Consider the following 26,916-nt stretch of genomic DNA (forward strand, 5'->3'; position numbering starts at 1 on the left):
GTAACGATTTAATATTTGTGTGTTTCAAGCTCCTAATTCTTGAGAATGTGTTGTAGTCAGCGTGGAATTCAGCTGGCTCTAATTAAGATGCGTATTGTTTGTGTGCGTGTGAAAAGTCGAGCACAAACTTAACATTGAGGTGTACCAACTGTCTAAAAAAAAGAAAAATAGGAAAAATTTCTCACATATCTGATATTTGACCATACCACTCTTTTTTTTCTCTCTCTCTTTTTTAGACGGTTACACTGTACCAGGAACTACATCCACATGCACCTCTTTGTGTCCTACATGCTAAGAGCTATAAGCATTTTTGTAAAAGACGTTGTTCTCTACTCCGGATCGACATTAGACATGGAAGGAGTCAGTGTGGAAGACATCAAGTCTATTTCTGAAGCCTCACAAACCGACAAAACGCATTTTGTAAGTAAACCAAATAGAAACAGAAGCAGCAGATAAAGTTGTTGTCGTAGTCAGTGAACGTGCAGTACTCACAAAAAAATATAATGTCAGGATTTGTTTGCTTTACGTGTACACATAATTTGATTAGTGTTGCTTGGTGTGAAGAGTTGTGTTTCCGCATGGGAAGTGTTAGGTAAGTTTTGCAGGAGTCTCAGTTGCTTTTCCAGTACTGCAGCAAATAAACTGTACTGCTTGTCACCGTGCCAAGGTTTTACTAGGCCAGGACTTGGCTTTCCTGAACAGAGTCAAGTCTGAAAAAATTTGTAAAGACTGTGTACTTTTCACGGATGCTTTAATACACAAACAATTTACACTATATATTTAGGGATATCTTTCATCCTCTGTATCTCTGCAAAGTGACTTATACTGTATTCAAACTGCTTAGTAAGTGAAATATTGTGTGTGACACAATGAGGGAACTTAGGTGTGTGTACTCTGGCATAATTCATCATTTTATGTATGGAGCAAATAACCTTTTTCAACCACTTATTTTCTTAATTAAGAAAAAGAAAATGTAAGGTCTGAACCACAGACCAGTCCGATCACAAAAGGTCTGACGCTCCTGCAGAAATCACAGGCTGAATATGTGTATATAATGCAAAGCCTTCTTCTTTATAGCAAAATTGGAATTAGGTGCAGCAACTTATTGCACTTTATTAATAAGGATGTATGGAAGCTCAACTCAGTCTGAGCTCTCTTACTCAAACTTTAAGTAGTCTTCATGAATAGTCCCCGAGGCTTCTTAAAGAGATTCCAAAATTCCTATTTGGATGCTTGTTCTGTTCTCTGTGAAGATATTGCTGCAGAATTTTTGACACACTGCAAACCAGTTGAAATATGTCAAGTTTTCAGCTTTGGGAATCACCTGTTGGTTCAAAAATACCTGTCAGACTGTGTTATGTGCGTACTTTTTGTTTGTATATTCAGCTAAAGAAATGGAAAGAAATTATGGGTTTAATGATACTGTTTAAAATTGGTTCTTTGCTAAGTGCAAGTTAATTGTAGACACAACACTCGCTCGTCCTTTGAGTTGTGTGCAGTACTCTGTGCTTTGAGTCCCAACTTTAGTGTTTGCGGTTAATTTTGTTGGTAGTCTATTGATACATTTATGTCACATTGCTTTTAAAGATTAATACAATTGGCATGAGAGACACCGATCATTCACATATAAAATGTGCTTCCCGTATGTTGCATGGTGATAACGCACTTAGTTTCAAAACTTTATTCTGTGCATGAAATAAAACATTTTCACTCAGAACTTTGAAACAGTGGGTTCAAAAGCTTTGTTCCACACAAATACAGATAATGGATTAAGACACTGGGATGGACACAGAAAATAAGAGGCTGCGAATAACACAGGAACAACATTTGTGAATTAGTGCGCTTGGGACTGATAATTAGACATTGCGTAAGAACTGAGTTAAGCCAGTGAACTACATCCATTCTCTTTATTTGTGGTAGAAATATATATAGATAAAAAGAAGTCAAACATTTAATTAAATTATTATTTAATTGAATGTTTTAATAAAACAGACGCATTTCAGAAAGCTGCAATAATAATCCATTGGTCGACCATATAACACCGTAACTATGAAGCGCAGATGCTGTGAAAAAACTCCACAGTGGACTCTGTATGTGCTGTCTGCATGCTTTTAATCTGCATATTTAACATGCAGCATATTTACCAGACTTATCATCTGGTCTTAACTCGCTAGCATGATGATGTTTTGGTTCATTTACAGTACAAACATAACACAGCAGAGGTTAACAGAAATGCTGTTAGTTTGCAGGTGATGAATATTAACCTGTTGCTAACTCTAGTACAATTACAGCAATGTTTATTAATGTACACTGTCCCTGTTAAAAATAAACAAACTCAGTTCTATTCAATTCAATTTTATTTAAATATTTAGAAATGATCAAAATAATCAAACAAATAAATAAATAGACAATTACTGATCACATGGAAACTTATGAAGGTACTAGATAAAAAAAAAAAAAAAAATCAAAAGATTACCAAAGCCAGTCGTGGTAGACGCTAACCTCTTTTTGTCTGTAATTCCACTGATACCCATCTAATAATCTAATAATTGCTAAATTTTGTAATCAAGAATCTCAACCCTATAATGGGAAAGGCAGATGGCCACGACGCTTGAGACCTGAAGCTTTCTTAATAAGTGAAAACGTATACTTGCTGGTGGTGGGAGGAAATTGATCCACGCCCTCTGGGGACCAACAAAATTTAACAGCAATCCATTAATGCTCAAATGCGTACAATGGATTGTTAGCACCCTATTATGGGTTATGTCTGGGAAGGAGTCATATCTCTGTAACTACTCGCCCCAGTTTGTTTGTTTTTTCAGAAATTTTCTCATCCCCCCCACCCGTAAAAAAAAACAAAGACATGTTATTTTTTATCAGAAAAAGAGTCTGGCTAAAAAACCAACATATACAGTAATGAGCCTAAACTCACACAGTGATCCATGAGCAAAATGTGGGATGGCCCGAGGGATGGTTTTGTCGGAAAACCCCAGTAGATCAACAGTTTCTGAACGACTCAGACCAGCCTGTCTGCCACCAAAAACCATGCCACATTCAAAGTCGCTTAAATCACCTTTCTTCCCCATTCTGATGCTCAGTTTGACCTTCAGCAGGTCATCTTTACTATATCTCCATGCCTAAATGCATTGAGTTGCAGTCATGTGATTGACTGATTTGCAATAATAAGCAGTTGAACAGGTATACCTAATGAAATGCCAGGTGAGAGAGTCTTCATTTTTCTGACACTATCAGAGTTGTAAATTGCCAATATATCATTCATGTTTATACTAGCTGGAGGTCAGCTAACAAGATTTTAACCTCGTTCGTGCCTCTAAAGTTGCTCAACAATTAGCGGTGTGGCGAAAAGCAGCAGGAGTGAATCCTGCCTGAAAAATAATCATGCCTGTGGTGAATAATCTGAACATGAGTAACATAAGCCATATTGTTTTGCACCTTTCAACAAGAGGTCAGTCAAACGTGCATGACATAAAAATGCATGAAGACAAAAGTTGCAGCTGCAGACACAGATAAATTAGAGCATTATTAAATGGGAGACTATAAAAAAATAAAATATATTTTAAAAAAATGGGTAAAGCACTTAATGTGTGAATTAATTTTATTTATTACAAGGTTGTAGCAAACAGAAATATCTAAGCCTTCAGTGGAGCAGTCCTGCTGAGTTTTTTTCATCTTATCTGGATTTTTTGGGAGCTCATTTCAGCGCTGATGCACAGTATTGCAAAAATATATTCATTTCTCAATGCAATTTTGACAGTGTGCAGGACTTTGTTTGCAATGTTAGATCAGTTTCCCCTGCTCATATTCAGCTGTCTCGTGAAATACATGTGCAAAGTGTTTTTCTGCTCAGCTGTGTGATGCATAAAAACCAAATTCTTCCTCTCCATGCTTAGTCCTGACCCTGGGGGATAGCGAGTAAAACCGTACCCAGACAACTTGAGAGGCGTGAATGGTCCATAATGTATCAGCAGGCGTGAAATGTATTTTGGACCCAAACCTTCCAGTGGCCTTTAAACCAAGCAGTATTTGATATTCAGCTCTGTGGCACATAGGAAACCAGCGCTGACATGAGAAAACTGTAGAGGCCCACAATCCATGTCAGTGTCATCATAAAAACCTATTGAAAGTGCCCTTCTAGTTTATCACCCGTAGCTTAAATCAGAGTACCATAGGTGTATGTTAGAGTTATAAGGTATGTGTTTAAACTTTAAATCTGTTGCTTCTTTTCTTCTTCTCTCTATAGATTACCTGTAAGGTGGTCGTGACCTTGTTTATGTACTTCCTGGCAACTAATTACTACTGGATTCTCGTGGAGGGTCTCTACCTCCACAGTCTCATTTTTATGACCTTCTTCTCCAATAGAAAGTGCCTGTGGGGATTTACTGTGATTGGATGGGGTGAGTTTGCTTGCTTAATTTACATTGTACTTGCATGTTCAGTAGATCCATTGACCTGCAACGCAGCTCTTATCAAAGGAATTAAATTTTTGATGGTGTAATTAGCATGCAAATAAGTTGGAACACTTTGAGGTACTTCCATATCTGCTGATGAAATTCTCATGAATAAGAAAGGACAATGGAGAATGACTCATTTGGAGAAAAAAAAAAGAAAAAGATTTTGAATATGGGCTTTACAGTTCCTGCATTGTACACACTGTGCGTATAAATGTCATAAGCACAGCGCATACAATGTGGATGCTGTGCTACCCGGATTCTTCTCACATGAGCAAATTATTTTTTGTCTTTTTGATAAATTTTTTATGATACCAAGTTAGACATTTTTTATTTTATTTTGCAGGTGTACCAGCTGTGTTTGTAACCATTTGGGCAACTGTGAGAGCCATGTTTGCAGACACAGAGTAAGTGATCCATAGAAGCAATTTAGTTTCACTACTTTCCCATTAAGTGTGTGTGTACAGTTGTGTATGAATTAACCGCACATATTTGGTATTAGTGTGTCCAATAAAGCTTAAAGTGGCCAAAAATCAGTGTATTCAAATTCGATTTACAAATGGGCAACTTCACCTGGGTCAAAACTGCCAAAACTCCCAAACCAGACGGGCAGAACTTCAACCACCTCCAACTACCATTATCTGCAGTGTCCACATTGGTCCTGTACCACAGTAAAACATGAAGTTTCTGCAGCTGGGAGCTCGCGACTAAGCTTGTATCCAGCAGCTGTAGAGTGGAACTAAACCACATAATTCTCTTCTCTGTCGGTGAGAGAGCAGCAGAACATTTCTGCCTCCTGTCTGGGTTGTTTTATTGTTTTTGTTTTTTTTTAGCAAAAAAACCTACCATACATGATGATAACCACAATATGTACCTTTGCAATATATTTGGGAAACTGAGTAAACATAATAATATCCATATGGCTTAAAATCTAGCAGTAAAACCGGCCTATGGTTAATACCATACTTAACCTAAATCAAATGCTGTCATTGTGCATTGTCTATAAATCTTTGAAATGACATCTGGGGTCAAGTGAACTTTTAATTCCAAATAAAAAGAGCAGATTTTGTTATTTCAAAGCCTTGCAAATCTTAAAGTTCTTTGAGAGCCATAAAACATGACCTGATGTTGTGTTTGTGCCCTTTCTGTATATCCGACATGATGGCAGAAAACAATACCCCCCCCCCCACAAAGAAGGTTGTCATATCACTTGTTTATTGATGCCTTGTTATTATTTGTCTATCACAGGTGTTGGAACCTAAGCGCAGGCAATTTTAAATGGATATATCAAATGCCCATCGTGGTTGCTGTAGTGGTGAGTACGTGCTGATTTCAACTTTCCCCTACCGTGTGCGAAATGACAGTGTTTCGCTGCACCTGTGGCATCACAGCTGATGGATAAGACACCTTTCAGTGATTCCAATTACATCTAATTCTAACATTATGTTTCTATTTCCTCTTCAGATTAATTTTCTGCTATTTCTGAACATCGTCCGAGTCCTGGCAACTAAACTGCGAGAAACAAATGCTAGAAGGTGTGACACCAGACAACAGTACAGGTGCTGCGTACTAGCGAAGTGCAAAATTATTATTTCTTTTTTTCAATATTTTCTTTTCTGAGTCATGTTACGATTCATTTGAAATTTAATGCTGCAACCAGCAAAGGTAACATTTAGCTACATCATGAGATGCACACGATATGGACAAAAGTCTTGAGCCACATCTCTTTGTAAAATCATGGCTAGACTGCATCTAGCCATGCAGTCTGCCTTTACAGGCATTTGTGAATTAATGGGTCGGTACTGTAATAGTATGTCACCATTGCAACAAGTCAGTTTGTGACATTTATTTCCTCCTAGATATTTGCGATTAACTGCAAGTGATATTACTGCAAAGTGGAAGAGCTGAGGAACCACAGCAACCACAGTAAAGTTACAGAGCAGGGTTGCTAAGCGCTGAGGGGTTTAGTGCGTAAAAGTCACCACAGCTCTGCTGACTCTGTAACTGCAGAGCTCGCAACCTCCTCTGGCATTAACATCAACACAAAAATTGTGCGCCCAGAACTTCATGGGAGAGCAGCTCCTGTACGCACCTTTGTCCATATAATGCATTTTTGTAATCACTTATGCTTCTCGGGGTGACAGTCTATCCCAACTGTCAAAGTAAAATAAATCCTGGGAACATACTCGACAGGTTTCTAGTCCATCACAGTGCACGTACAAACACACCTAACCCTAAACGACACACTTTTATCTGCAGTGAATTTCCCCACATAGCCTAAGTCTTACAAATGTGGGAGAAAACCCACACAAACACAGGGAGATTAAACGTGGGAAATTCTCAACACAGACTACAAGGTCATCTTCAAATTGCATTCCAACTGTTCTGCACTGTTCAGCATTCAATTTCAAATGATTTCAAATATCATCAAAAAAATCATCAAACCCTTGCATGTAAAAAGCTGGAAATTAAGCTTGATTTGTGTATTTATTTATTTTTTGCTAACAAATGACTTTAACCTTCAATCCACCAACTCATCTTTATTGTTGATCTATCAAAATGAGATGTTTATAAAGTATTGTGTTACGATTTTGAATGTTACAGAAAACTGTTGAAGTCCACGCTGGTGCTGATGCCTCTGTTTGGCGTCCACTACATCATATTCATTGCCATGCCATATACAGAGGTGCATGGGATTCCATGGTTGATCCAAATGCATTACGAGATGCTCTCAAACTCCTTCCAGGTAAAAATCCTGTGATGAAAATTTCATTTTATTCTGATATAAATAATGATGTGCTCAAAAAATCTAATAGGCGTGATTTTTCAGGATTTTAAATGTCCTAAGGGTTAACCTTATCACCAAAAACCAGTTAGTGAATGTCCAGTTGTTGCTTATTGTTTAGTTCTTGAGTTATGGTTAGATCCTAATCAAGATTAAAAGAACAACAGGAGTAGCTGATGACTGAAAATATCAAACAAAATGCCAAATTTTACAGCTAAAATGTTAAATTAAAGTGCATTGCAAAGATATTTCACTCACGGATAATGGGAGTAAAAATCACTGTTTTCTATATTGCAGGGATTCCTAGTGGCAATTATATACTGCTTTTGTAATGGAGAGGTAAGAACTCAGAAATGTTGCCTTTTACACATTTTTACTTCTGCTTTTATGCATAAAAAAAGTATTTTCTCTTCTAAGGTGCAAGCTGAGATAAAAAAGTCCTGGAGTAGGAGAACTCTAGCCCTGGACTTCAAAAGAAAAGCTCGAAGCGGCAGTAACACTTACAGCTATGGACCTATGGTATCACACACCAGTGTTACCAATGTCACTGCCAGAGGACCGCTGGGCCTCCACCTCACCACGAGGCTGGGACCGGCGCCTGTGAATGGGCACAGGAACCTCCCTGGGTATGTGAAAAATGGCTCCGTGTCAGAGAACTCTATACCGTCATCGGGACAGGAGCTCCACATTCCAGCCGAAGAGCATTCTGCGCATACTCGGCCTTGTGAGGACGAAAAACCCTCGCCCGTGGTTGAGGAGGAGAGGGAGACAGTCATGTGACCTGCAGGACGCTGTCTTTGTCGGTGAAAATCGAGGAAAGAAAATCATCACGAAACAGTCTCAGGATGCCTGCATGCATCGACACTGCCAGTTTTTTTCTCCTGTGAATTGAGCCGGAACATTGCCAAGCGATGAGGCTCGAGGCAGAAAGGCCGTATCGCTTTTGCGGGCTTATTTGATGGGTGATGACTGTCGTTGTTGCAGCAAATAACTCTTTCACCAACCGCCTGCCACACTGAATGTGTAAAATGTTGAGAAGAGGACTGCCGTTCTTTACTTCTTATTCACTGCCATAACTGTTGTTATCCTTCATTTATGTTTCCTCTGGAAGCAATCATCTTGTGGTCATTTTTTTTTGTGCATAAGTAAAAACTGGGGTTTTGTAGTTACTACAATGGCCAAGAATACCCTTAATCACCAAAGTAAAGCCAGGTGGGTACTGAGCGCTCTCAGAGGCAAAAATGTTGGCAATTTAATCAGGAAGTTTTGAATGAAGATTACATGTGGCTTTAAAACTATTAATCCTACTTGTTGAGACGTGTTCATGTTTCCTGGTGTGGAATCTCATTTGTTCTGCATTGGATTAAATCCACTTCAGCGTAAAAGGGAAGTTACTCAGGTAATTGAAGTCCTCTGTTGTTGCACACCTATTTTTATACTGTTCAAGTGGTGTTTTAGCATAGTCAGCTTTTTGCTCCAGAGGATCCATGTGTGTCATAAAAGATTATTTTGTGTTTCTCTTCCGTTCACACACCGCTCCCCCCACCCAGTATTCAGTCCTCTGACTCCACAGATTTTGAATGGTTAAAATGAATGTACTAGTTCTTAGTTTTTTGTCCATATAAAATGTTAATACTCACACGGCCAAACTAAAAACACCAAAGTAAGAATGTCTTTGCAGACAACCCTTTTCTCTGAGTAACGTCATGTAACTCAAAGGAAAACTGTATATACTGGATATATTCTCAAAGTTGTCAAAAGATGAAGCCCTATTAGAAGGCACAGGATGGAGGCAACAGTCTTATTAATATTCCAGAGGAATATTAATTTAAGGAGGAAACAAAGAGTCTTAAATTCCCCGTGGGATTCTAGGAGTGATATTTGTGATGCTCTAGAGAAAAAAAACTGAAGTTACTACTACACAGTATTTTTTACAGGTAGTCAGTCCAGTGTTGTGCTGCTTCTATGATGTATATACGAGTCACGATGTTTACAAAAATCAGAGATACATTCTAATTGTGAGCTTAAAGTGTTCCTATGTATGGATATGTTATATGTTATAAAGCTGTTTTGATGTTTTTGTTTTTTTCATGTGTTGGTTTATGGGATGTTGGCAATATTTGGTTATGTACATAGGCCAAAACAGAACAGTTGAATATCTTTGTAATTTACTATACTTAGCCTGCATGATTGGCAGGGTAGCTCACATGATCTATTATACCAAAGAGAAAAGACATGATAAGCTGCCAGAGAAGAGGTTATACTGAAGATTTTATTTGTATTATCCTCCACCATCACGTTTACAGTGACCAGATTGTCTTAATTTTGCAGTAATATTTTATTTTTTTCTTGTCTTTAAAAAAATATTTTGCTATTATATATAAAAGACCAAAACCAAGAATGATTGAACTTACAATTTCAGTGTCATATAACAAATTCCCGTTTGCCATAGAGCTCCTAGCTGCTTTTGACAGTCAAAAGGAACATTTTCATTCTGCTATAATTATGACGTAAGCTTGACTGGATTGACTACAATAGTAATTACAGGTGGCTGCATGCCGCAGTGATGAAAATAGAAAAAGACAGACTGAGGGAAACCTTTATAAAGTCATGTTACCGTACCTTGCTGCCACAGAAGATTTAAATATCTATCATCCATTTGTATCCTTTATAATGGGTAATTTAATGCATTTCTCCCAGGCTTGTGACAACTGAAAGTTAGCCTAATTTGCAGACCATCAAAGAGTATACCATGTTACTGTTGTATAATCCAGTTTTTCACTCAGAGGTCGGGCAATGTCAGAGCATGAAGATCTTTTTTTTTTTTTTTTTGTAAATCAAGAACACTTGGAAAATTCTCTTTGACCACTTTAATACCCTTTAATATGGTGTTTTGTTCTGATTGTATTATGTAAAAAGATTGTGTTTTGGAATCAAGTGTACAATAGGGCCAATAACCGTAGAGCTAAGGTTGTATTTCATTGTTTCAAATACCTCTCATGGAAGTATAATGTGTATTCCATTGTCATTTATTTATCTTGTGCCGAAGTGTACTCAGTGGACTTGACTTTATAGTCTTCATGCTTTAGATACTGTAATGCGGGCAGTGACACATCATTCAGTCATTCTCTCTTCACTCCTTTGTGATGTAGGCATGTTGTAGATACCAGTGTAAACTTCAGATGAGATTGGAGGATGCTTTCTGATCTCTATTGTTCATCAGTGAATTGTGAATAAGATAATAAATCTATAATTCTACTGTCTTTTCATATCCTAATAAGACACAAACATCAATAATGTAATAATGTATCCGCATATATTTTATTATCAATATAATATACAAATTCCACTTTAGAAAAAGAGTTTCAAAATGTTCCCAGTGAAAAAATTGGATTTTTTTCTCCCGGTATTTACAGAAAAGCAGAGTTTACTTTTGAGCTTTCTTGCCCCCTCCTTTAGCCCCTCCTTTTGCTCCCTTTTCCCCTTTGTCTCCCTTCTCTCCTGGTTTCTTCCCTTTCCCGTCCCCATCTTCCTTCTTGGATGCTCCCTTCTCGCCTTTTTCACCCTTCTTCTTTGTAGATGCGTCCTTTTCATCTCCTTTCCCCTCTTTGGCACTCTTGCCCTCTTTCTTGCCCTCCTTGGTCTTTTTCTCTCCTTTTTCAGCATCCACCTTCCCAGAAACTGTTTTTACCTCCTCAGTGGCTTCTGCTTTTGCAGCTGCAGGAAAAAAAAAGAAAAAGGGTTAAAGGCTTCACAGCGACATCAGGTATCGTCGACACTCTCTGCCTCTAATTTTAATTGGGTGGGAAAATTTAATCCAGCGGAGTGTTGGGCTAAGTAGGTTGAATATAATGAAGGCGCATCTGTTTCCACCTTTTCTAATAACCATTGTCTGTTTATTCTTTTAATGGGATTGTTTGAAGTGCTTAACAGATGAGAACAGGAGAGCCAAAGTTAACAATCAGGTTTGTTTTCGCTCATTATTATTCAGGAGGCGAGATCTTGAGGCTGAGGCCAACAGAGCTACTGAAGATGCATATCGCATAAAAAGCAGTTTAGTATTGGAGAACGATACATTTGAGTAAAATAAAATGTATTTTTATCTTGTCTCATCTTAAATATCACCCTGCCTGGCTCGCTAGCCCTATATATTAGCCCTCGTCTTTGTTTGATTTTTGCCAGATGTGTTGCTGGTATAAGTCTCCTCATCTTAATCTCAGACAGACACTAAACAAGGATATATCCAAGGTTATCACACTTTATCAACACTAAGTGAATATAAACTCCACCAACAAGGATTGATGGGCACCCAACAATGTAACACTCATTAGGACCAACTGTGAAAATTCCTCAAAGGACATACAGACGGCGAGCTGGAGTGAAATATGGTTTCTTCTATTTTTTCTTCTTCTTTGTATGATTTTTCCAAAAGCTGCAAAAAACACTGGCTATATAATCAAAGGCCAAGAAACCAAATGACAAACACACACCAAATGTCAAAAGCTGCCAGAGGGACTCGGAGTAAACCTAAGATCATTCAGTCCCCCGTTTAGCTGAAGTGGGTGAATCCAGCTGACTTAAAATAATCAAGCAACCATAAGAATGTCTGTGAATAGATTTCTTTGTGTTTCCATATTTTGAAGCTGTCTTCTGCTATTATCCTCGACTGTAAAGCTCTTTTCTCTTGGTTTCTTCTAGATCTATCAGACGGGTTATGATTGAACCTGGCGAGCAGAAACAAGCATTTAAATTTCCAACATTTTGATCCCATGTCCATCAGACTCATATGTCATTTAAATTCCAATGTCAGACATGTAGGCTTTGTGCCATTTTGCCAGTGTCCTGTTGTTTACTTACTGCGGTGGGTTAGTTTAAGGTTAAGAAAGGCTCTGACTCTCACTATTAAATGTCAGATGTTCAGCGTGGATAAAACTGGCACAATTTTTTGATAAAACATGAAGGCTTAGTGAATTTTAGAGTTGTGACATTTAGAAAATTAAAAAGTGACTTCCATCTCAATAAGTGTATTAAGATTTTGACAAATTCAGCTAAAAATGGCCACAAAGACATCATAAACAGTGAGTGTTTAAGAACAATAACTTTTTATCTTGCCCTGAGATGGGCTTGTAATAAGACTAAAGTTGTTTCTGGAAGTCTTTGCGCATCAAACTATGTTTTCCTTACTGTCTGAGGGGGGCAGATGTGCGAGAAATGCATTTGATTTCTTACAAACAAAAGATGCAACTACTGGCTGACACATGGGAATGTCTTCATTTCCAGCTACTTGAAACTATTCACTTTGAGCTCCAGAAGCAGCAGCTCTGGATGAGAGATGATGGTAGATAAGCGAAGACGACAAATTGGAGGAACTGTTTCACAACTGTCTTCTGTGAGTGTTTCTGAGAGAGATGGGGAGAGAGAGATAATAAGTTGACGCTAACGCTCTGAGGCTTCCATCTCTCACTGTAACAGTAGTTGAAACAGATACAGGCTGTGAAGCCAGAGATGCTCACTACTTTCTTTCCACAGATTTCATTTTTGGAGCCAATATGCTTGAAGCTAGTAGGTGCATGCAAGTGACACAGGATGCCTGACATTTTAGTGGCGTGAAAACCAACTCGGCTCATTTTACAGATGCTCACAATATCTGCCTTTTTGTTTAGCTGCGTTTTTGTTTTATGTTTTTTTTTTTTACTTTTATGCAATGAACCTATTTTATTCCTGATTTGTAAACAGATCTGATATCCACACACATATCCAAAAAATAGGAGTGGACACTTCTTGATCCTCATTTGTAACATTTAATTAATAATTCAGTGCTACTTTTACCGATTAGCCTACTTCGGGAAAGCATTTCATGAATTTGATGTTGCTTTGCATAATCAAAACCTCATTGTAGAAGAAAAAACTCGCAAAACTTTTAATCCTGAGCTTCATATTAACATATTTGCTGTCTTACATTCAGCAACACAGGATTCGTTTTATTTTCTTTACTTACAGGGTCATTTGGTTTGTCAGATTTTACTGCTTAAAAACTTGGCGTTGTGTCAGCTGGTTATATTCCCCGGAGAGAGGCAGCAATTTGCATGTTTGCTTGTGTGTTAGTGCTCCTCTTTTGTAAACCGTGTACTGTGGTGTGTTTTTTTTAGCACAAGCATATATGTTTTCACTCTTTTGTTTCCCTTCAGCCCCACTTCAAGACATATGGTCACTCAGTTTATAGCCAATAACAGAATATTTACTCCAGTGCATATTGGACCAACATTTTTTGGTTGACACTAGAGAGTATAAAACTCTGGATGCTTTGACCACAGCAGAGTCATCATGTGCCCAAATGCAGGTCTTATTTTAATAAATAATCACCTGGCAACTCAGTGACTGCTGATTGTGTTGTTTTTTCTTTTTTCTGATTTTTACAATAAATAGTTAATGTACTGTTACATGATATAGCACCTAGAGGAACAGGAAGTGACAGCTGTCTGTGGTTATTTGCCATTATTCTTACCTAAGAAAGCACCATCTTTGAGGAAACGCACCAAAGAACATTTGTAAGAATAAGAACACTTAATCGTTCAAATAATTAAACCCAGGAGTGCCGTGCAGATCGTCCATATACACTAGAAAAAGAGAGCGTGCTTGATTTGCTTTATTTAAAACCACTTTGGAGAAGCAAACAGACAGAGAGGGACGGGGACAAACACAGAGCACAAACAATAGATACGAGGCGTGGTACGTTCATTACAGTTTACAATGATTTTGTAATAGCAATATCCTGTCTTCAGAATTTCTGATCAAATCCGTTTTGTCTTGAAATCCACATTTTCATCAACATGAAGCAAAAAAATATTGGGACATTTAGGGACATAAGTACACAAGAACATACAGTATGGACTACAAAAGCCAAGCTGCCCTATAGAGCCAGAGTAGTTACATTCACAGAAGCAGCACAATACCTACTATTCAGCTCCATTAAAACTCACTATCAAGCAAAGTTTGGAGAAGTTAGATTAGATTGTACCGGTACTCTAATTTCTGACTAGTTCAAAAGTGATGAGGTAAGCAGCTGAATGAGAGATGCTCTTTTCTGGTTGAGCTTCTCTTAAATTTCATTCAAGGAAAACCAGATGCACTAAATATCGAACAGGCTGATGCATGTGTGATAAATGCAAGAAGGGGACTTTTAGAGCAGCTGCCAATGTGCATGCTATGTTTTTTTGTTAAAGCGATTTAGCCAAGAGGAGTGTCTGAAGGAAGATAAGAGCTGAAGAAAAGGAGGGGGAAAATATCATGCTGTCTCTGGCAAAGTGAGGGAGCTGGGATGCTCCTCACTGACCCTAACAACTGAGGGCTGGCTGTTGTTAGCACTCTGAGTTTGAACCTGCTCAGAGAGTGTCTGTACTGCAGAAGCATCAGGGGCAGCTGGAAGAGAAGAGAAGAGAAGAGAAGAGAAGAGAAGAGAAGAGAAGAGAAGAGAAGAGAAGAGAAGAGAAGAGAAGAGAAGAGAAGAGAAGAGAAGAGAAGAGTTTAGTACATGAAAGTATCAGAAGAAGACTTTAACCAAGTGTGAAACATTTTGTGAGGTGAAAAAAAAGAGACAGCAAAAGTTTAATAAATCAAAGCTATCCTAGAAAATAAGTTATGTAAAAAGAGAGCTGTCCTTGATCTTAATCACAAAGCAGAACTGCAATACTAGAGAGAAAAACTTCTGTGATTGTAGATAGAAACCCAAATTCCTATTGTAACTCATCCATACAGAACTGAAGTCACCAGTGTTACCCCCCCCCCCCCCCCCCCCCCCATCCATGTCTGCGATGTGCTTTGGTCTAAGGGAGTCTGATGTCTCTCTCTGTCTATCTCTGTGCACTTCACTAATGGTTCAAGAGGAATGCATGGAAAATTCAAGCAGTTATCCATCATTTCTCTCATTTGAAGGAACTGGTAGTTGAAGTATTTAAGGAGTAGGACAGTTCTTGTGAACTTCCGCAGCTGGTAGCTGGTACCTGCTTGCAATTATAACTCAATTATAAACCAATCTAATACTATCATATTAATATTTGAAAGATATGAGAGAGGGGTACTTACAGCCTGGGATCTCAGTCAGCTCATTAAGAGGTGGCACTGTCTCTAATGTGTTGGCGTATTTCTTGGCAGCCTGCCTTTGTGCATGCCTTGCTTCAATTTCCTTTTTTGTTCTGGGAATTCGGCATTTGAATATACAGCACAGAGTGATGACTAAAGGAGAGAAGAACAAGGATAAAGATAGGGTGGCGTTATTTGAATAAGACATTTTAATAACACCTTACATGATCAATAAGAACTTAAGGGGCAGTGGCAGTCACAATATGCAGTGGGGTCCAAAACACTGAGAATACTAAGGTACATTTTTATAAATTCCACATTACAAATGAATATAAGCAAAATACAATATATATTAACATTCTGACTGAATGTTTAAAAAATAAATAGATTTCAGAATATCTTTGTATTTGTTTGGTGTTTTGGTCGTCCTCCTCCCATTCTTTGATGACAGAAAGCAATCAAGCTGGAGGTGTGTGCAAGAAAATACCTTACCCTATCCTACCATTACCGGACAAAGTTCCAAAGAATGTTTTGTGACATGTTTTGCTTTGTCAGCATACAAATGCTTCCTCAAATATTCAGTGGTGAGTAAAGTCGAGCTACTGAGGAGTCCATGAGTGCTCCTTAATCCTGGTTCACTTGGACTCATTATCCTGCTGCAGTATGAATCTCTCTACACAAAGATGCAAACTAAGAGGGAGAAAATGTCTAAAAACGCCTGGGAGTGCTTCTTGTTCTAAACACATCCCTCAATGACTAACTGACTGAAACCGATGCTGACGTGTGATGAAGTTGCACCACAGCCACATGGCTGCATAATGAAGTGTAACTGTGTTACATGTTTAGCAGGCCAACTGTAGTTTTGCTGGGTTGGTTTGCTGTGTTGCTCTTCCCGGTCTCGGTACAGCCCATCTTCCAGTGGAGCCAGTGAGCAGCTGGCTCCACTCAGCAATCAGCTGTGGTAGTACTTAAGCTGAGGAGAAGACAGCCAGTGCCAGAGAGCTTTGTCCTGACAGGGACTGAGCTGTGGTGTTTGTTGCCTACTCCCTGGTGAATGTGAATTTTCTTCTGGATTGATGTGTTGAGCTGATCAGCTTCAAAGTCTGTTGCCATATTTCATTTTGTTTTTCATGACAGTTGTTGCTTGGTCATGTTTTTTAAAGTTAAAATGGTGATAAATTAATTTATTTTGTCCCTCTAATTCTGCTTCAATTTCCCCGCAGACACCATTTGTTAGTTCCCCACATCCATTGGACTTACTGGTGACAGTTTTAACATTGATTGGTGTATTTTCTTTTTCTTTTGTAATTCTAGCTGGAGAGAAGGTACACAGCCACAGGATATGTTTAATAGCATCCTACATCTTGCATGCTACTTCTAGTCTTGCTCTCTCTTTCATCACTCAAACATGGCATGCTCAGCAGGGAGCGGTGAATGAAACATCCATAATTAATCTTTATTTACCAAAATGCTGGTTATGAAGAATCCAGTTAGAATGTTAGATTAGGTTTAGTCATATTTGCCCGTCTGGGTCTCTGCATGTGCGAGTGTAAAGTGTGAGTTTGTGAAAGGCTTTCTATTGTTACAAACCGCTGTGTGCACATTGAATAGGTTTTGTATATTGTATTGTTAAATTGTTGCTATGCTTTTATGTTTGTTACTGAAGCAGAAGCAGCCATGCATGTAGAGCCCTTTTACAGATTACATTGTCTATAGAAGTAGAGATAAAATGTTTGGTTGATTGAGCACAAAATTAATTAGCAACTATCTAGTTAATTTTCTAAAATAATTTTTAAAAACCATAACATTTCATGCATGAAACGATAGTCCTAGCTTTAAAACAGCCACCCCCCAGGCACTCAATAAACTATTAAAGATCCAAAGTATATACTTAGGATTTTTTTTTTTACTTATTTATTTATGTACACGAGGATAATTCATTCATGTCTTAAAAAGGCTCAGCTGTAACTCAACACCTTTGGCTCATTTTGTATATGCACATTGATGAATATGCAAATTAATCTGCACCTCTTCCCTGCGTCTTTTGCCCACAGCCTCCACCTACACTCTCCCATGGTATCGGAAAGAGCTCTTGCAAGATGAAGTCAGACATAGAGACTGCCACTGTGTGTGCCTTTTTAAGCAAGAGAGGAAAACAAGAGGTTTAGGACACAGTCGGGACTTTAAGGGTAAGGGGAAAGAAAAAAATAACATAATGCTTAAAATATATGCAGCACAATGAAAAGCAGCATCAAGAACAAAGCAATTAAAAAGATTAAAACTGTCAGGGAAGCTTCTACACACCAAATCCCCTCCTCGTGGCTCCATTTGTGTCTTCTCCACTCCTCTCCACGTGTCTCCAAGTGGAGCAGAGGACACACAAATGCACACAAATGGTGCAACAGAGAGCAGAGGGGAGCAAAAATAAAAGTAGAGCCTCTCAGGCGGAGATTATATTCATTTCAGGAAGTATGCATGTGCAACTGTGGACACGATGGAGGATTAGTTACTCTTGTTGTACCTTTTTCCCCATGAGTCTCTTTGATGACACATGCATGAAGGGCAAGTGGGCTCTCATACATGCACAGACACATGAAACGAGTGTAGATTAGGTGATCAAATAGCTAATAATGTGTCATTAAGCTATAACTTGTTCCCTATCACCTGCTTTGACAAGTTAGCCCCACTTTGCAAGTTCCCAGCTTCTTGTTTTCTTGGTTTGTCTCAATCATGTTTTAGAGACCGTTACTAGACACTGAAATTCCACAAATATTGCAAAAATATTTGGCCATGCCATCAATGCCTTTGCAGATGACATGTCTTATACACAATTTTAAAACCTGCTTTTCATTAATTGGGTAATGTTGTGAGGTTTGGGCTGTTGGTTGGACAAAACCATGCACTGGGGTGACATCACTTTGAGCCCTGAGATTTTTTAAATAATTTCAAACCAAATAATTGAGAAAAACATAATCAGCAGATGAATCGCCGTTAATAACCATAAGTTGTAAACATCACATTGTAAACGTCCACGGCAGACCCAGTGGCATTTCGATAAGTTTTTATTAATCCCTACACGGTTGCTGTACATTCGCACTCAGAGCTGCAGCTCTCCCGCTGCCAGCTCAACATAACACCAACAACAACAACCCAACCACAGGACCCAGTACAATATTTAAGTCGGCGGGGCATGATTGCGGATGCCGTGCAGGTGCGTTATTTTTGATTACTTTCTGTGCAGTGTGTCAGCTCAAATTTGGATACAAAAAAATTGAACAAAATTTGGTTTTTGCTTAACAAAAAAGTATTTTTGTCAAGTTTTGAAAGATTTCTTAAATATTTGTGTTTTCTTGTTTTTATGGCGAGGGTCTAAGAAATTTGTTAAACACTGTATGGATTAAGCTTTCAGTACTAATTACACTCAATTACTTTTTAAACCACTGAATAGCATCACCTATTGAACAGTTGTAGGTGTATAAATGAGTTTATCAGAAAAGCTACACCTGTGGCGTTCATGGATTTAATGGTTTTATTGAGGTATTGTACTTTTGAATCACTGATTTTGTGGGTCTGCATGCTGATAGATAGATAGATGATTGCTGGCAGCAGATGTCATATGTTTTTTGTATTACTGTACTGCCAATTATGTTAGCGCTTTATTTTGCTGTTCGGTGTTTTTATTTAGTTCCCTTTTGCATTGTTCACTGTAAAATCTGTATTTTGCATAGTTCGAGGATTCAGTCCCGTTGCTCAGTGTCTCCAGTGCTTTGGCCTGTGTTGGTCTCTAGTCAAAACTGTAGTTTGAATATGAGAATTGACTTGATGGATATTTGTGGATGTCATTTTTTTCTTCTTCTTTTTTTTTTTTTTTTTGAGAAAATGCATGTTTACTAAATCTTTTCATAAATAGCCAGCCAAGACAGATAACCCACAGAGTCTGTTGTGGTATCTTCACTTAGGTCAATTGACTCCCAGTGGTCTATGAACAATGGGTGTGAGTTTATTTATGAAAAGAAGCCTATGATGAGTAGGTCAAATCAATGTGATGCCGGCTGAATACATGTCTCTGTGAAAGGTCAACATAGAGAAATAAGACGTGCATGGGGGAAATGCAGACTTGGTAGGTGGACAAACCATAAACTGTCAGCAGCTGCTCTGTCAGTGCTACAGTCCTGTCTGCTTGAAGGACCTGATGCTGCTAGCCCAAGTTTACAGTAGGGCTGCAGCTCTGGGATGAGTGATAGCGGTGAAGCCTGGGGTGGCACTACCAGATAGGGTTAAGAGGGATAAAGACAACTCCAGTGGAGAAAAAAGCTGCTAATAATAATATGTCGCTTCTTATCAGGGCCTTTCAAGGAGAACAGTCCTTTTGGCAAATATTCACAATGTTAGAAACTATCTAAGGATAAGACGAACACACCCAAACAGCCTATCACTTATGATCTGGTAGTTGGACTTGATTGATTTGAGCAGTGACTTTTCCCAGAAGAAAGTCAATGCTTTAAGTCAGACATTTCTTCCGGTTTCCAGTTTTATTTCAATTAAAGTATGTCTGAATCCTTAAGATGTAAAATCGTGCTGTAAAATATTATATACTGTATATACAGAATACATAGAACATAACAAAATAGCAGAAATTTAACATTACAAAATGAAAACTATGAGGTCAAAATAACACATTCTGCGTGGTTGTAAGTTTCCTTGTGTTACTGTGCAACCAAAATCCATGTTCTCAGAAAGGGCACATGGAGTGTTTACTCTCTGCATGAGTAGGTAAGTAGGCCCATGGCATTTTTGTGTCTAAGGCCAGTGGTCATGATAACCCATCATGGCACCAAGAGCTTGCATGAAAGCAGGGTTATTATTTTTTTTGCTTGCACAGTGACATGTTTCACAGTGGCACTAGGACTGTTTATCAATCAAGTTCTTTAGGATGTGGTAAAATTATTATTTCATCTAAATGCACCGGGAGGTCATGTTTTCTAAAAAATGATTGGTGAAGTATCTCAAAAGCAAATGATGTGGTGTCTCCCCTACAGTATTCCTTTTTAATATGCAATTAATGATTAGCCCCGGCTGAACTGCATCAGGGAACAAATGTGTAACCTGCTAAATGTCATTATGCTACCACTGCCAATGTGAGTATGCCAAAGACTCCATTCAGGCCAAAATGCAGATAAGAATGAAGACTTGAACTGTTTTCTGAAACAAATCTGCCAGAATAAAACAAACAAACAAACAAAACAAAGTATCTCTGCCCTCATCCTGCAGTTGTTCTTATCAGCTGCTTAGTGAAATTGTTCCATTTGCTGACATAATATCAGTATTATTGTGATAATCAATCACACTGTGCTTGATTATCACATCGTGAACTCATAATTGAGGACATTTGCATTCTGCGGCTACATCTCAAGATAGCTGTTTTCTTTATGAATGATTTGTGAAGGTGACAACAAAGTGATTTCCTGAGATATACTAACCAACTGCCAGAACAAACATGGAAAAGATACCAATGACCTGCCATAACCGCAGCCCCCAGAAAACAACGGTCTCTGAAGTGACAGGGTCGGGCTTCTTTGGGGGATCTGTGGGTAAAAGCTGTGGGCAAAAGAGAGAGAGAGAGAGAGCATCAACTGTTTTTTATATATCTGCACACAAACTAAAAATAAATCTTCACAAAAAAAAAAAAGGATTAACAACAGTGCAAAGCTCAAGGAGCAACACGATCTTAGAGGACCTCAAATTTCAGAGAACTATTTTTAGTTTTCACTGTGATACTTCATTCTTTAGGCAATGCAGCATGTCAGTAAAGTACTTGGTGTTCGAGTTTTCAGTCACTCTGCAATCTTTTCTGACTCAAAGTAAAATGAAAAGTTTTTGAATCTGTCATATTGTCACAAAGCATTACCATTTAGATAAGAAATAAGGGTTGAAGTCAGACGGGCATTGATTCTTCAGCATACAGCTGGATGAAGCATTAAGGAATAATATCTGCCTCCTTTCTGTGAATTTACTACAAGTGTGCTGCCAACATCCTTGTACTGTATGTCCTTGTACAGCCTCACATTTCATTCCGAGCAATGTTAGCGCCTCAACATCATTTCAGTTATTAACAACAACTACAGTGTAGCTCATATTGTATTTACCTGGCAAGGATACTTTGGCAAATGTTTACATGTCCACAGATTGTAGATTTTCTTAACACAATTTCATGATAATAAAACATTAAAGGTTTATAGCTGATATCAAAATGAACCCATATAATGAACTCATATAATTATAGACACCATCTGGTGCTGGGATCGTATCAACCCTAAATGCCGTCACCACCAACTCATGAGTACACAGTAGTCATTACAACATTATTCCATCAGTAGGCAGTGCTGAGTCTTATCTTTGAACTCTTTCAGTTTGATGACACCTGTGAAATCACACTCACTGGGCCACAGAAACACATTTTGACAGCCACACGCATGCAGTACATTTGATATATAGATGTACTGTAAGAAAATCCCAAGAGACAAAGCAAACAATTATCAGAGCATTTTCTAACAAAATTGTTTAATCAATTATCGTACAAATAAAAAGGCTAATAAAATAAAATAAATAAATAAATAAAAAGGCATAAATATATGGATTTGGAAAATAAGTAAATAAATAGAAAATAAATAGCTATAAATAAAAACTAATTCCCTTGTTAACTTAGTGAATGGAACAGAAATTGTTGAAATCATTTTCAAATAATATATTAATCCATAAATATGTTGTTAAAATGAAAAATTGTATTAAATTAAATAAACTAAATGTATTAATAATAATAAATTAATTAATTAATTAATAATATTAATAAACCAAATGTATTAAATGAAAAATATATTAAATTTAAACATAAAGCCATCCATAAGTATGTAGTGAGTAAATAATTAATTACAATAATAAAATGTAGTTTGAAAAGAGAAATTGAACAGAACCCCCTGCTTCCTATTCCTGTATTACTCTCATTTAGTCTTTCCTATACATGTTGATCCATGTGCTCCATTCCTAAAACAATTTGTGAATGTTTTGTAGCTCTCTTTTAAAAACTGCATTTTAATATACATTTTCATTATGTTCTTAGATTTATTTGTAACACTTTAAGATGATCAAATTGTATTTTTATGCAAAGTATTTATTGTTGCTTCATATTCAAAATCTTTTTTAAATCTCATATACTATAATTTTTAAAAAGTAATATGTAATTTAGTCAAATATTTAACTTTTGATTAATTTTTATTCTGAATGTATGTTTTCATATTGTACATTCTGTTAGTGTGACTGCATTTTATTTCTCTAATATTTTAATGACACTTTCAGTCCTCCATAAAAAGGATCTTTAGTATTTCTTTAAGGAAATCTCCCCAAACCCCCTGTATGTTTCCATGCCAGATGTGAACTTACATGGTCCCCCTTAAAAACAAGTACCCACAGTGACAGCAGTGAATGTGTTGCACAAGTTGCCTGCTTTCCATAAACTTTCTCAGTGTTCTGAGATGTCTCGCATGTTGTACAAAGTTTTTCTTGTTACCGTCCAAGACCAACTATTTTGTTATTTCAAAGCTCTCTCCAGAGCTGTGGATTAGGGAACAATAAGTGTAGAAACTGGCTGTAGTATGCGTTTGTCTTCCTGCTAGATCAATGACTTGGATCGGTACTACCACAGCCATCAGAGGGCCGGTTCCCTGATAAAATTACTGAGTAGATTTCTCCCTGTCTCCTCTGTATCGATCACTTGATTTGATGATACAAGGCTGTTTTGGAAACTCTACACTTTAGTCCATAAACCAACAGAGAACAGATCAGAAAATGGACATTATTGCATTTGTTGCCTTTATGTGTAACAGAATTATGAGATGAACCACAAAAAATCAAAGTTTCAAAAATAAACTAAAATGGTGATATCATACACGTGATAAACAGCAGCATAGGATGAGATGAAAAGGAAACAGTTGATGGGAAGGGTAAGTCAGTTAAAATACTAAAAAGGATGAGAGATGTCACTATCATACTAGAAATTAAAAACAAGCGCTCGTCAACTTCCCAGGATATCTCTGCTTGCTTTAAAAGCGCCAGTGCAAAAGGACCAGTTTGTTTACTCTAGTCTAAAAAGAACTGATAACAAGCAAACACGCCAAATGTGACAGTGTACACGGCTTCAGGGTGTCTGCACCGTTTATGCACTGAGCAGGATACAAGAAGGGCTGTGATCTTTAACAGAGAAGTTGCCAAAAAATGTTTTGTGTGTGTGTGTGTGTGTGTGTGTGTGTGTGTGTGTGTGTGTGTGTGTGTGTGTGTGTGTGTGTGTGTGTGTGTGTGTGTGTGTGTGTGTGTGCAACTCACTTGCACATCTAATAAAACAACTGTTTTTCTTTAAGAGTGATTGTGTAATGCTAAGTACTTTCTTCCTGAGGACATTTCTTATTTTATTAATTATTTATTTGCCTTTTTTTTTCTTTCAGTGAAACAACAAGCACAAAATGACCTCAAGTAACCCCAATGTTAATGATTACATACCTAAATCTATAAAACATTTTTATTTGTTGGATGTTTGGCTGATTAGTTGGTATGTTAAATCTTCAAAGCCTTGATTGAATATTCTCCCTCAAATAATAGTTCTGATTTGCTCCGCTAAGGAAAACCTCTGGGGACTAATCAAGGAACATTAGTATAAGAACAAGGGATTAATACCTAAAAATAGAAAAGTGTGCACTTGGTTAAAAATGACTCAACATATAAGAGCAAAAGGCCAATTACTCAAGTAATGAAGTACAGGACCAATATTATGCACAAAGAATATGGACAAACAATTTCCTGAAATCTAAAGCCTTATATTTAATTCTACATTTAGCACATGCTTACTAGAAAATAGTTTTGCTGTCCTCTACAGCAACAACAAACATTATTATTATTTATTAACCATCTTCTGTCTCAAGCTCTTAAAAGGCATCACACAAACACCAAGAGGGAGACTGTTACTAGAAGTTTCTCGTGCTTTCTCTCATCTTTCTCTTAAACTTGTTTGCTGCAAACTGAAGTTCAGAGGATGTTGATGCAAAAATGAGTCATAGATAAACATTGGTATATTGTTTCCTTGTGGAACACATTAAATATCACACTATTAGTATTCAACACAAAATTCATTCACTTTCATGTTCCTGTAGTTGACTACTACTGATTGACTTGATGTTATAAGAATGTTTAGTCATGCAGTCATCATTTATTGTTTCATACCTAAGAAAATGGACTTCAGATCATTTTTGTAGCCAGGTCTAATCAAATTCTCTGAATGTAACTCTTTTTTCTCTATCCCGATCAAAAGCACGAAAACCCTTCGAGTACTAGTCACCTAGCTCCCCTCTAAGAGCACCCATTTAAACATGTGTGACATGGCTGTTCATGTCAGCCCATATAATATATCAGGGTTCAACATAGGTTCACCCTCTCCTCCTCCAATAAGGCAAGACACAACTACGGCGGCAATACAAAGGAGCATTAATCGTACACATTTAGGCTTCCCCTTAAAACGCCGATGTACCTGCACTCGTCACTTAGAAACCTCGAGGCTCTTTCTGAGAGGAACCTGTGGAGGACAAGGTGATGTATCAGGTTCTTACCTCAGGATCCGGGATCTGGGAGAACACGGAGGACAAACACTGAGACAGCAGCACTGTTCCCCAGCCCCGCAGTAGGAGCTGAGGCGGGCATACAGGCTGATCCCCAACCATTCTCTCCCCTCTTTCTCCCTGCAGCCACCCTGCCCCCTCTTCCTCTCTTCTTTCTCTGCCTGCACTTGCGCTGTTTACAGGACAGGACCACAATGGCCCTGGGTGATTAATAGTGACTATGGTGATGAAGTCTTCCTCCTATCCACGGTCATGTCTATCTGTTGCCTTTATGTCACACCAGAGCAGGAACCCAAAAGCACCGGCAGTCACCAGTGCAGCCAGCTGAAAACTGCTCCACTAGAATGGAGGGAACCAGCCCTGCAGTTAGGGTACATTAATTAATTAACAGACCTGGTGTGGTTTACAGCCAGCTCATCCTGCTGGGGACAGGCTGTTAACTCAGACTTGGGGGGGGGGATGGGTGGTGCAGTTGAACATGATGAGGCTGGCCTGCACAGACACAGAGAAGCGAACGAGTGAGTCATCGCCTTTATTGCCCCTGGCTGAAGTGTAAAATCCTCACAGCCTCATCCTTTCAGTGTGGTAAAAGATGACGAGCCAGGTTGTCGTTTTCAAGTTGGACTTGCCTGAGGAAAAACGAATGACTTCTATGTGAAAATGAACACAACAGGGTAAATACTTGAGAAAAGAGCCAACACCACAAACCTACATTAACTCTATATCCAACTGCAGTGTTAAAGAGCTTTAAACTTTGCTGTCCAGCGACCTTGTTAGTGCAATATTGCCTTTATTGTAGCTCTACTTTAGTCTCCATCAAACCCTGAAACAATGCGATGCTCTGGTTCTGCTGAATGCTCAGTTTGCCTCTTAACAGTTTTGTTTTTGCATGCTGCAGCTGGCAAGTAAACCAGATAAGAGATGTGAAAATCAAATGATGTAATACCCCATGTGGAGCCTGGACGAATAAACTGTATGTGATAGTCCTCTGTAGACAAGAACCTTTGGATAACACACACTCAACTGATTGATTGTTAATATGAAATATTGATTAGACTGGCTGTTGATCTTGCTCTCAAACACATTTAATACTTTCCACAGCAATATCTGGTTTTCTGTTTTTGTAAGTCATCAGTTTCATTACTAATGGAACATAATGTCAATATGTCTTTTATTATCAATTATCCCACTACTCTCATCTGCTTCTGCTGTAAACGTGAATTTTCACAAATTTCACATATACCGCTTTATTAGTGGAGAATTACAGATTACATAAAGGTTTCTGTGAAATGACTGCAAAGAGACTGACTGACGCATCCTGCAGAGAGATGCTTTTCCAAATAGATTCGAGTATCATGCTGATGTCTCGGGGCACGTCTAATAGGCCCTTTGACATGAAATGTCATTAGTCAAAGTGGATTCGGTGTCATTATAGCTCCATTTTTGCCATCCAGCCCTTTTCACATTCCTGAGTAAGTCTTTAATTAACAGTGACAAAGTACCTTGTCTTTGAATGTTTTCTTTATAGCTAAAAACAGTCTGAATTGTCCCTGTAATCACCAAAGAAACAGGGACATCGTGTATTATTTAAACTGATGGGTGAACACACACTTCTGTTCCTCCATCACACTTGAATCTGACTTCCCTGATCAAAATCACTGAGAAACATACACTACTTTAGAAGGCAGAAGCCCCATCCTGAGGGGGTTTCGGTGATAATGACAACCCTTATCTGCATGCAGAATTAGTCAGAAATAGCTCCCTGTGATTGGCTTTCTGACAGAGGTGTAGGATGTAATCACTATACCAGTGCAGGATCTGTTAGGTCCAACCACTGGTGTATGAAAGAGCCTTTCTTGTTGTTTAATGCAATATGCTTGCACAAAGCTTCTTTTTTGTTGTTGTTTTTTATTTTTGCCATGAA

At 38.1% G+C, this 26,916-nt stretch overlaps 2 protein-coding genes across 2 annotated transcripts in view; one reads left to right on the forward strand and one right to left on the reverse strand.

Annotated features, from left to right (window-relative positions):
• The window catches only part of pth1r (parathyroid hormone 1 receptor), a 46,526-nt gene extending 36,014 nt beyond the window's left edge, over nucleotides 1-10,512 (forward strand). The window contains exons 6-13 of the mRNA XM_004542844.4: nucleotides 237-420; nucleotides 4,262-4,415; nucleotides 4,816-4,876; nucleotides 5,718-5,784; nucleotides 5,934-6,028; nucleotides 7,074-7,215; nucleotides 7,552-7,593; nucleotides 7,672-10,512. Coding sequence (XP_004542901.1) covers nucleotides 237-420; nucleotides 4,262-4,415; nucleotides 4,816-4,876; nucleotides 5,718-5,784; nucleotides 5,934-6,028; nucleotides 7,074-7,215; nucleotides 7,552-7,593; nucleotides 7,672-8,034 — 1,108 coding nt within the window. The 3' untranslated portion in view covers nucleotides 8,035-10,512. The remainder of the gene's footprint in view (nucleotides 1-236; nucleotides 421-4,261; nucleotides 4,416-4,815; nucleotides 4,877-5,717; nucleotides 5,785-5,933; nucleotides 6,029-7,073; nucleotides 7,216-7,551; nucleotides 7,594-7,671) is intronic.
• Nucleotides 10,513-10,590: 78 nt separating this feature from the next.
• Nucleotides 10,591-25,322, reverse strand: tmie (transmembrane inner ear). The gene is made up of 4 exons (XM_004542843.3): nucleotides 24,984-25,322; nucleotides 20,814-20,931; nucleotides 15,337-15,486; nucleotides 10,591-10,971 (listed from the first exon to the last, which is right to left on the reverse strand). The coding sequence occupies exons 1-4, from the start codon at nucleotides 25,092-25,094 to the stop codon at nucleotides 10,682-10,684; spliced, it is 669 nt and encodes a 222-aa protein (XP_004542900.1). The 5' UTR covers nucleotides 25,095-25,322; the 3' UTR covers nucleotides 10,591-10,681.
• Between the last annotated feature and the right edge of the window lie 1,594 nt (nucleotides 25,323-26,916).

Source organism: Maylandia zebra, linkage group LG18, assembly GCF_041146795.1.
Source record: "Maylandia zebra isolate NMK-2024a linkage group LG18, Mzebra_GT3a, whole genome shotgun sequence".
Classification (NCBI taxonomy): Eukaryota; Metazoa; Chordata; class Actinopteri; order Cichliformes; family Cichlidae; genus Maylandia; species Maylandia zebra.

Excerpts from the sequence above, each read along its gene's own strand:
- tmie (XM_004542843.3), bottom strand. The coding sequence starts at position 25,094 with ATGGTTGGGGATCAGCCTGTATGCCCGCCTCAGCTCCTACTGCGGGGC. Across the intron at positions 15,487-20,813 it reads CATGTTTGTTCTGGCAGTTG|TCATCACTCTGTGCTGTATA; the intron begins GTTAGTATATCT and ends TCTCTCCTTTAG. Across the intron at positions 10,972-15,336 it reads GCTGACTGAGATCCCAGGCT|CTGCAAAAGCAGAAGCCACT; the intron begins GTAAGTACCCCT and ends TTTTTCCTGCAG.